General features: G+C 36.8%; 1 protein-coding gene across 1 annotated transcript in view; it reads left to right on the forward strand.

The window, feature by feature from the left end:
- LOC106056143 (putative ferric-chelate reductase 1 homolog) overlaps positions 1-7,912 on the forward strand; it is a 58,553-nt gene extending 50,641 nt beyond the window's left edge. The window contains exons 13-14 of the mRNA XM_056006622.1: positions 4,401-4,550; positions 5,214-7,912. Of these exons, the coding sequence (XP_055862597.1) occupies positions 4,401-4,550; positions 5,214-5,371 (308 nt within the window). The 3' untranslated portion in view covers positions 5,372-7,912. The remainder of the gene's footprint in view (positions 1-4,400; positions 4,551-5,213) is intronic.
- The last annotated feature ends 3,872 nt before the right edge of the window (positions 7,913-11,784 follow it).

An 11,784-nucleotide genomic window follows, 5' to 3' on the forward strand; every position in this document is an offset into this window, starting at 1 on the left:
TTTTTTCTTCTTGCCAACAATACGTAGTACTCACAGTACTATTGTTTTAATGAAAAAAAAATAATAATTTTTTCATCAGACAAAATATTTATTTATTCATATATAGGCCTAAGTAGTGTTATCACAGCAAAAGAAGATAATATATATATATATATATATGGCATTATTAGATAATTGTTTTGTTTATGTTGGTAGCAAATAAAGCAGTTAAACATTTATTTGCAACACTAACTTGTACTTCAATAACAAGCAATTAAGCAAACAAATTCAATGGGAGCGATGGCTTTGGTTTTAGAAATTTTGTATACATTTGGCTCATAACTTTTTTTTAGTTTCAAACACGACTCTAAATTTTCATTTGTTAGTTGGCTTCGTACTTTTAATAATATCATGCAGGAGAACGCTTGCTCGGACGAATATGTAGATCCGAATATAGCACTCGAAATGCCAACATCTTCACCTCAATGTTGCAAACTGGAAGATTATTCCTTGTGCCGAATCAACTCGCGGCATTTTTTTTTTAAAGATGTCCACTTGTTGCGTTAAGTACATGCATTTCTGGACTTTCAACTCTTCCAACTTGCTTTTCAACTCTTTAAATTTTCAACTCCACAAAGTTTTACTTTCAATCAATGGCATTTCTAGAAATCCAGTATCAACTTCAAATGAATCAATGTGGATTTCGTTACTATATGTGTTGATTTACTAGTAATGCTAGAATGATTTTGTTAGTTTGTAATTCTTCATAACTGTCATAGAAAACTGTCAACATCTTTGAATTATTTTTTTTTCTAACTGTGCTGAAGTAATTCGTGTCAACAGTTGCACTGATTTTATCGCGATATTTCTTTAGACATTTAATAAAAAAGTAACTTACGGCTCTTATGCAATAATATTTTTTTTCGCTGTTATGTAAAGTTAACATTTTTGCAACCTTTTGCCGTTCTCTAATTCAGGGTGATTAATGTCTTTTTCATTTAGGAATGTATTTAATTCATTTAAGCACAAGCCAAAACTTTTCAACACCTTACCTTTGGAAAGCCATCACACTTTATTGTGAAGGAGATCGGAATATGGAGTTTCCATTTCGCTTAAGAATTCTTTAAACTGACGATGGTTAAGTGCTTTTGACAAGAACTTATGACCTTAACTATTTTGGCCTGAATCGTTTGGTCAAAAAGCGCTTCTTGGTGTATTATTTAGTGAAACGTAAGAATTTCGCAATTTATTTTGCTTCGAAGAATCGTAGTTGCTCCTTTATTTTTTCCTGTCTGGCTCAATCAGTTGTTATTTAAACGTTTTTAATGTCTTCAAGGTATTTTTGCTCGGCATACGCTCTATCATCCCTTCTAGTTTGTCTCCAGAGCGGTAGCAATCCAAGTTCTTCTTTTGGAACTTGGGAAGATATACATGCCAAAAGCGTCAACTTATCCGTGTCTTTTATGTTGCCAGTTCAACTATAGCAAGTGACAAGACAGAAGAATGTTGAATATATTCCACCTGCAAATATGTTACATTTGAAGAATATCTTGTACTGTTTTAGCTTTGATTTTTTTTCAAGTTTTTTTTTTTTTTTTTTTTCGAAATCATGAAAATGTTTTCCACATGCACGTATAAAGCAATCTTTGACGTACCATATGAAAATGGTTTGCCTTTTTGTGCAGTTTCTAGTGGTACGTCCTGGTACCCCAACGTTTGCCAGATCAACATTACTTGTAGATTGCTTCTAACTTTGAGAAGATAATTCGCTTCTAACTCATTTACCTGAAACAATAAACTATACGTCACAGCCAAAAGCGAATTAAAGCGTACGTAGAAGCTTCAGACGACGGCGTCATTCAAGAGCTTCCGACGGACTGATTACAGTGACGACGCGTGTAATGGGGGAGGGAATCAGTGCTTAATATTCGTTAAACGATTCAGAACTTTTTGAAACAAAAATTTTCATAAAATACATAATATTTGCGTATGGAACGAAAGAGCCGCAGCTTCACATCCAAAGAGCCGCATGTGGCTCGCGAGCCGCAGGTTGCCGACCCCGGCACTAGTCTCTTGGGCGGCGGCTGATCAGTTCAGCGTAAGCTATAGACCCCGACAAACACAATCCCTACACCAGACGAGCGTGCTGGGGCTATGTCAATCAGAGCTTAGCATTTTCCCCAAACCTCACCAGCAGAGCGTGAGAGTCTGCTAGGAAAGTTGAAGCTCCCGCAACGTTAGCCCTTTTCGGACCACCCTGAGAGCAAAGGGTGAACTTACTTCAGTTACCAGAGGACACCACGAGGAGGTCTGCGGACATTGTCCCCCGAACACGTCCTTAGAGCTCCAAGTCCCTAGTGCAACCGTCACTACTCCGTTCTTGATATTTCAATGTCCCCACACCTATTAAGCATTTAACTTAACAAGCTCAACTCTACTCTACAACAAATGACCAGGTATAAGACATTTATTCTACGTTGATTCCACCCTTATGCCCTAGTGAGCGTTAATGAGAGATTAATTGAATACAGCTAATTATTTTTCAATCATTAAAAAGGTCAAAGAAGTATTTACTCATCATATTGTTACGAATCTCACTATCCAGGCTCTCTGCAAACTGCACCATACACCACCAACTTAAAGAACTTGACAAGTCAGGGCTCCAAAATAACGTAAAGGTTTAATGTCCATAAATAACAGCCAATACTGTACAATTGGCAGCACGTAGAACAGTACAAATAGCTCTGCGATAACAAATATCTCTCCGCCGTATCAAGTCTTGCACTGGTCTCTCCGTCTCGTTCCGGGCTTGCACTGGGTTCAACAGTTCGGGACTGACTTCACACACTTGGGCTCGTTGTGTCGGACTCGATCACAGACCAAGATCAAGACGCCGTTCGTCTCAACTGTACTTGACAGTACTCCGCACTGAACCGTCGTAATGCTCCGTACAGGACCACACCGTTGAACTGTGCTGTAGTCGACCGTGTTCTGAACTCCTGTCGTAAACCCGCTTTCTGAACCGTCTTGACTGCGACACCTCCGCTCTTATATAGGGTCCCTACTGGCCTTCTAGAACCGGACAGAACGCCGCTCGACGTTTCTAGGTGGTCAGATGACTACAACTCTCGTGACGCTGCGATCCTTCCCGAACCGTCCTGTTGATACTCGACTCGGCTGACAGTCGTAGCTCGTCACGGTTGACCGCTCGTCTAGCGCTGGCCTGGGGCGATTTGAGTCGGCTGACTACACACACACCACTACCCCCATTTGTGCCACCACCAGGTTTATAACAATATTAATTACTGTTTCTTAACACGTAAGTATATGCCGTAATGCTTAAAATTGAAGAACTTGTATGCTTTTGAACTATTGTTTTATTAAATTATTTTGTATTTTTATTTTAACATCTTTAAATCAAAGAAACGCTGCATTAGCAACTTAAGAATTATCTCCCTGTAATTGATTTCATGCCTCATTAAACTACTGTTAAAAAAAAGTTACATCGTTTTGTAACTTTGCTTTTTTTTTTATACAGAAATATGTCAACATAAAATTTCAAAATAATGATGATTTTTTTAGATGCGTTATTATTATTAGTTATAACTTGTTCTATGTAAGAACTAGCATTGTACACCGGCTACGTCCGTTGATTTGTTCCCAGGCTTCATATTGTTTAGTAGGGCAGAAACATCCCCTTTCTTTTTGTTTTGGATCTTTCAATAAACGGGCCACATTTTAACGACCTCCCTCACCTAACATACCTATGAGCCTGTGAATTATTGTATCTGTTACAATAAAATGAAACGGCCAGCTCTCTTTCTCTTTCCTTATCTCTATCTATATAACTCCTTCTTTCTTTCTCTCTTCCTAGAACACCTTTTTGTTGTTTTTACACCCTGCTCATCGTATTGTTCTCCGACATAGACTTTTGACTTGAATTGTTTGATATACTCTTGTTGTCGTTGATATGATCTTGTTGTTGATATGATCTTATTGTTGATGTGATCGTGTTGTTGTTGATATGATCTTGTTGTTGATATGATCTTATTGTTGATGTGATCGTGTTGTTGTTGATATGATCTTGTTGTTGATATACTCTTGTTGTTGTTAATATGATATTGTTGTTTATATGATCTTGTTGTTATGATCTTGTTGTTGATATACTCTTGTTATTAATATGATATTGTTGTTGATATGATCTTGTTGTTGATATACTCTTGTTGTTGTTGATATGATATTGTTGTTGATGTGATCTTGTTGTTGTTGATATGATTTTGTTGTTGTTGATGGAATCGTGTGGTTGTGGATGGAATCTTGTTGCAGTTGATGTGATCTTGTGGTCGTTGGTGGAATCCTGTTGTTGATGTGATTTTGTTCTGGTCTTCTTGATATTTTAATTATCTTTTGACACCTTCCAGCGGCCGCTATAATCAATGCCTACAAAATTACTGACTTCACTTATGAGATGAGACAGTTCGGGGAGAGAACGGTGGCCGTGTGGGCGGGGACTTTCGTTTTTCTGGAGATTGTGCATGTTGCCTACAATTACTTCTCATCTCGAGTCTTAGGTAAGTCTTAACACTTTTGTCTTAGGTAAGTCTTAACACTTTTGTCTTAGGTAAGTCTTAACACTTTTATCGTCTTACTCAGACTTAGATTTTACTCACGTTCTTTTCTTTTACTAGCGCAACGAATTAAGTCATTTTGTACTTAGGACACAAACTCTGTGTATGTTATTGAGAACTTGAATCTATAAACTAGAATAGCTTATAGGCGAATAAATACACAAGTAAATGTATATGTGCCAAAGATGTCTTGTTAGTGCCATACACTTTGTTGTTTGCAGTCTCGAAAATATAAATTATTTTTTTTTAAAGAAAAAAAAATAGATTAAATTTAAAACTACTCGATTTATTTCTTCTAATTATGGCGATTGTTTTTAGATATTAGTTTTTTTTTTTGCTTTTTGTTTTTGTTTTTGTTTTTTTGTTTATTTCTTCTAAATATGGCGATTGTTTTTTTATATTAGGTTTTTAATTATTTTTTTTTTAAATATGGCGCGTGCTTTTAGATATTTCTTTTATTATTGATAAGTGACTTTGTATTAAAGCTTTTGAAAAAGTAGAGGTCTCCCTAAAATGTCTGCCTCGGGGCCTCCTGATACTTAGATCTGGCCCTGATTGCTTGTATTCATTTACATTTACTTCACTTTTAAATAAAATACATTTCAGTGATGAGAGCGGACTCGGATGAATACAACCTTGACAAAATGAGCAACAACCTTGAACCGGAAGAGTCAACGCCTCCGAGTAACATCCTGTTGGCCATTTTTATTTTCTTCATTTGCTGTTCAATCACCGCGGCCTTGATCATGACAATATTTTTCTAACCTTGAACAAATACACATGGGGGTATATCTTTTTAAAAAATGATTCCATGGGCTTGATGATTAATAGACTCTACAATCTCAATACTATAATTGTTTTTAGACATATCATTACAAATCCATATTCATTTGATAACTAGTTCTATGTAGATATCTAATAATCCACTGTTCATATGTTCAACATTGACAATCTGTTATTACATGATATATTGAACACTGACCTGTATAACTGTGCATGAGGGAGTTATTCTCCACTGCCGCCGTGTTATTGGAGATTTTCACACTAAAAGTTTGATTTTAAATATTCGGTTTGCCATCTTTATGAAAGATTAAGATTTGATGGCACATGACCACAATTTAGGCCATACCCTTCCCATAGTCCCTCTCTCCATTCAACGTGCACAGTATAGTGTAATTGGCTATACAGGTTACTGTTTGAATGTTAAAATACGTTTTTAATTCATGTTTTATAAATGGTTTGTTAAAACGTTAATATATATAAATTTGGACATTGCCCCAAACCAACTTCTTTATTACATAAAATTCAATAAGAAAGAAAGAAGAAGAGAACGCGAAATGTAAAATATGAGTACAGCGTCAATATAATGAAGCCAAAAGAAAAACATAAGCCTAAGGAATGAACAGAGGAAGATTGGGAGATTTGAAAGAAATAAACAAAATAAGCAATGTCAAGGACACCATATTCAAAGATTGCTGCCAACTAAATAATTAAAATTACTTTGTCTTCAAGCAAAAGATTCAAACAATTAGATTCTTCGGTGCTGAAAATTGAACATAAATATTTTATGTAATAAGATGCATCGCTTATCAAATCTTTCGCATTTTGTACACGAAAAATCTTAACATTTTTGGATTCGACTCCATGTTTGAAAATCTCCAATCAATCAACCAAGCGTCTGGAGCTCTCGTCAACAGGTAAAAAGGGAGAGGAAGAGAGAGTGAGAGAGAAACTGAGACAGAGAGAATGTGGATTGAATGGACATGAACGTCCTGTAATGCCAAATAAGTCCAAATAAGGTTCAAAATGGATTCTTCAGTTCGCAATGGCTCTATGATAGCACCACAAGACAAAATACTTATAAGTACTTAAATAGATTACAAGATAGCGTAAACTGGAGAGTGGGCATTCATCAGATTGTACTTTTTCCCATTCCACGATGACTTTGATTCTTTACTGCAGCAGACGTAGCTTTCTTGTATACTGCAGCAGACGTAACCTTCTTCGATATGCAGCAGACGTAAGCTTCTTCGATACTGCAGCAGACAAAGCAATCCCTGATACTACAGCAGACGTAGCATTATTCGATACAGCAGTAGACATCAAATAGTGTATAGTTCAATTGTGGTTTTCAATTGTTTGGCGTCAGTCTGTTAGATTGGAATACATTTTTGTAGACAATACAGAGGAGTTAGGGTTTATTTCTGTTTGTGGGAATACAAAGATGGAGACAAATTTTAAAAAATGGGGAGGAGGTGGCGGTGGAGATAGGTTTTGGAAGGCGTCTATTTCAAAACCAAAGAATGTAGAGATTAGAAATGTGTTGTTTAAATATGTCACAATCAAAGTGATTGGCTCCTTTTGCTAGTTTCAGGCGTTTCTAGGGTTTTAAAACAATGTTGGAATAGGAATGGTGATTTTTATTAGCAATCTCAATGGCCAGCAATGTTTTGTGAGATATGGCTAAATCTACATGTATGAAAATAAACGTGTTTTAAACAAGATCTATATTTAGGCCCAGACCAGTTTATAAGTTTCTCTTTGATACGTTGTAACATGAGTGATGAGGGCATTTTTTTAACTGCGTTGTCTTTTTGTTTGCTTCCATGTGCAGGCAAAAAAAAAAGTTTAATTATGTAATCACTTTTTGTGTGTGTGGCCAGGTTTTCAGCAGATGGTATACAAGAAAACAAACTATAAAAAATACTTTAAAAAAAAAAAAGCATATATGACAAACAACCTCACAATTACTGCAGTATTGTAAGATTTATCTCCCTTTTTCTATATAAAACAAAATTAATTAATTACCACAAATTAATGAATTAACTAATTGGTTATTTTTTTCTATTGATGCCATTGACAATGAATACTTATGCAAAGTTTGAACTTGATCCAAGAATGGGAAATAGTAGAAATAACGTGTTCGACATGTTTAATAGACAGTGAGTTGTGACAAGGTTTGCAAAAAATCCTATATAATGTTGTTGTTTTTTTGTTGTTGTTTTTTTTTATTTGTTTTATCCCATTCGTTTTTAAGTGATGTTCATAGTTCATACACCACTCTATACCAGAGGGTTACCAGCTGACCACTTTTTGTAATTGATGCTGCAAATTAGTGTGTAATTTTTGTGTTTGTGTGGGTAATTGTTTGTTATCAGAGGCGGCCTCAGTAGTACGTGGCCCCGGGGCAAGTTTCATACTCGGACCCACGAGCTGTAAGCCTAGACACTTTCTATGTTTTATTCACACACAATTGTTTATGCCATTTGTTTAATAAACTGGTTTGATCCCATTTTTATCTCCAATGTTTGGTTCTTCTTTTCTCTTTGAATATTTGGACTTGTCTTAGACGTTCTTTCAAAAATGAAGATTTGTACATCATAGGCCTAGACTTTCTGTAGAACAAGAGGATAAGGACAAGTTTGAAGGCAGTCCACTCTTTCTTTCTCTCAAACACTCTCTCTATCTGTTTCACTAACTATCTCTTTCTGTCTCCCTATCTATCTATCTCTCTTTCTATCCAGTGCTTTTTTTGTGACGGGACGCACCGGTACGGCATACCGGCACCTTTTTCAATGTGGGGAAAAATTGTATTTTAAAGTCTATTATTAATTTATTAGTAGTTAAAAGTTAGGCAATCCATCACTGAGTACGAGCACCTAATCACTGAGTACCAGCACCTATGTTTTTACAAAAAGCACTCTATCTATCTATCTATCTATCTATCTATCTATCTATCTTATCAACTCTCTGATTCACTAACTCTCACCACCCACGCTCTCATTACCTCCCCTTTCTCTATCTCAGTAACTCTCTTACTGACATACTCCCACGATCAGATGGGCCTCCATAGCATCTTAATATTGTATTCAAATATTCAAATGCATGACTAAATGCATGATGCGTAGGACGTAATCATCTTCTTTTTTTTTTGAAGTAACGTCCGTATTATATAAGAAGATAAATAGTTAATTTTGTTATTACCAGCGACTCCAGCGAGTATTAAACGTTTTCTAATCACTAGCAACATCAAGGAAGCCGGTAAGTCGACATGTTCGCGAATGTATTCGGTGTCAGTCAGTGTTTGTAATCTCATTTGTAAGCGTGCTGTGGTTTTAGCTAATGTCCTTCTGTCTAAAGCCTTAAAGCCAACAGTCTGTCGTGAAAATATAAAATACAGAACAGTTCGATCCCACAATACCTTCGTGTTACCCACCATGCTCTTGCATGGGTCTAATTGCAACAATATGTGAACACCAGCGGATTGTTGTTACTCTTTTTAAACGACACGTCATTGTGTTCGTGTAATTTATCCCATTGATTGGCAGAAGCAGAAAAAAAAACTTCTGTAAGAATCTTGACCACAGTAAAACACAGAGGATATATGAATTTGTGAAGAGGCAACAGAAATCCTTTTAAAATAATTAAATATTTCAATAATCCAATTTTAAATAATAAAATGAATAAACGTGGTCAATATGTATGGAGGCGCGGTAGCTGAGCGGTAAAGCTGGGGGTCCCTGGTTCGAATCCTGGTGTAGAGTGGGATTTTTAATTTCGGGATCTTTAGGCGCCTCTAAGTCCACCCAGCTCTAATGAGCACCTGGGGAAAAGTTAAGGCGGTTGGTCGTTGTGCTGGCCACATGACACCCTCGTTAACCGTAGGCCAAAGAAACAGATGAACTTTGCATCATCTGCCATATTGACCACAAGGTCAGATAGATAACTTAATATGTGAAGTAAGAATACACAGACGTAATAATAATATCAATAAAATATGTACAGAAATCTATATAGGTGATACAAAGTACTTTAAAAGAAAACGTCATATTAATATGTTGATATATTACCTCCTCTAAAGTATCCAGCCGTCTAAGTAAAGACATTAGATACATACTACCAAATGTGCAGGGGGGGGGGGGAATGTTTACGCTCTGATTGTATTTTACGTTACAAAGAGTGAATAATTTATAATCTATATTTTAATCCGCTTTGTTTTTCAAATTGCCTGTACTCCTGCACAGATTCCTGACATGTATTGTGCTGGCATTATCTTGAACAAGCTTGTAGGTCCTTCCCAACCTATTGTGCAATGTATGAATTGGGCCAAAAAACAAAATCCCATTTCTACTTATTTTATTTTTATTTATTAGTTAATAATTACGTCATCAATTTAACTGAAATGAGGGGTATAAGACTGCTGTCGTTCTCGCTAAGCCTAAAAGTAAAGTCCACCTTTCAGATCTTGTGATGGGTGACGTAGAGGTTGCTTTGGCCAACAGTTAACGAGGATATCATGTTGCCAGCTCAACGACCAACCGCCTTTCATTTCCCCAACGAATTTCAAAATCCTATTATAAATATTTTCAATGTTTCAGAATTTAAGATTATTAGCCTAGCCCAACCACACCCTTACCCCCAGAGGACGGCGGGGGGATGGCGGTGAGCAACTAGGCTCAAACCGCGATCATCCAGACGACAGGCAGTAATTCAGACATTGACTTTAAAAGAAAAACAGAGACCAAGCTTGAGGCGCTTACACTTGTCCTCTTCCAAAAGCGTGATTAAAAAAAAAATTGACATCGAGAAGGCCAGTGGCGTAGCAAGATAGGCAACTCGTGGGCCCGGGTTCAAGAATATGTTGTTGGGCCACCCTCTCCGAAAAAGAAAAAAATTAGTGTGTTACAAAAAAACAACAATTGAATAGTAAATAAAAATCTCCTAGATTCAGTTAGGACTAAATACAACAAAAAAAGTGTCTTAAAACTGAATGTTTGTCGCCTTCTTCTTAACGAGCTTCTTAAATAGTTTTTGGATGAATCTCTACTTCGAGAATGGCCGCTCTGTCGAACATATTGTCTCTGGCAATGTGAACAATAACATGTTGGCTGGGACAATGTTAGGAACAAATTAATGATCCAATGGTGTTGTATATGATAAAAAAACAAACAGGCTGGTCTCGTATTGAACACTGATTTGATATGTCGTTATGGAAAGCTTCTTTGCAGGATTGCATCTCTGAACAATATTCTATGGCAGTATCATAGTGATACGAAGAGACTTAGCAGCATATTGGCATCATAGGACTCTTTGTTCTTTGACGATTTTGTCGACCCCTTAGTAAGGTTGTGACAGAGCGTCGCATGAGGTTTGCGGGACATGTTCTCCGACAAAATCAATTACGCATAATAAGAGTTGCGATGACATGGAGAACATTACGAGGAAAGCGCAAAAAGGAAAATCCTAATACAACTTGGCGCCACATTTTCATGGAGGTCCTCGGAGCGGGTTGGAAGAGGCTTCAGACAATGCCCGTGACAGAATTTTGTGGAAGCAGCTTGCCGCCCAATGCGCCGAACGACGCGGGAGTATCTAAGTAAGAATAGCACATAAGGTTTTTAAAAAAAAAAATTTTTAATAGCAGGATATTGCACTGTAGATACCTCAGAATATGCATTTTGTTGGCTTTCAATACCGTAAATATTGCTTGGCGGCGGGGCTCCGACCCGCGCTGGCAGAGCTCTCAGCGCTCCTTCAGACCCCTTGCTGGCAATGGCGGGGGTCTCCAGGAAGAACCTATTCTAGGGTGCGATAAACGTCTCCGAAGAATGAAGGGTCAGGATGTAATAAAGATTAATTATGTACACACACACACATATATATATATTTTTGCACCCCCCCCCCCGAAAAAAAAAACCCTGGCTACGCCCATGATAGTATTAGTATTACCGGGGAGGTGGGGAGACTGTTTGGATTAGATTTTAAGAGTATGTTGTACAGAAAAATAGGGGAAGGGGTAACAATAACAATTAGGTCTATATGGATAGTCGTGATGGCCACGAATTAATATTTCGAAACAGCTCATAATTATTCAATTCTTTTCAAAGCTTAAGTTGTTTCTTTTATTTTCTGTATTTAAAATATTGAAATCAATATTTCATTAGATAGTAAAAGCAGTTAATAACCCATATGGAGTCTGACATCTTGACTTATTAAACAAACAATTTAAAACCATTCCCGATCCGACAAAGTAGATACTGTGTGATTGTGCGTAAGTCTCCATCATATTGATTTGTTGTCTTCTGTATTGTGTACAAAATGTTTACAACAGAATAAACAAAAAAGACTCATTAAGCAAGCAAAAGAAACATCACAGTTTGTTACAAAGGTTTCTTGC

This window comes from Biomphalaria glabrata, chromosome 12 (assembly GCF_947242115.1).
Source record: "Biomphalaria glabrata chromosome 12, xgBioGlab47.1, whole genome shotgun sequence".
NCBI classification, from domain to species: Eukaryota; Metazoa; Mollusca; class Gastropoda; family Planorbidae; genus Biomphalaria; species Biomphalaria glabrata.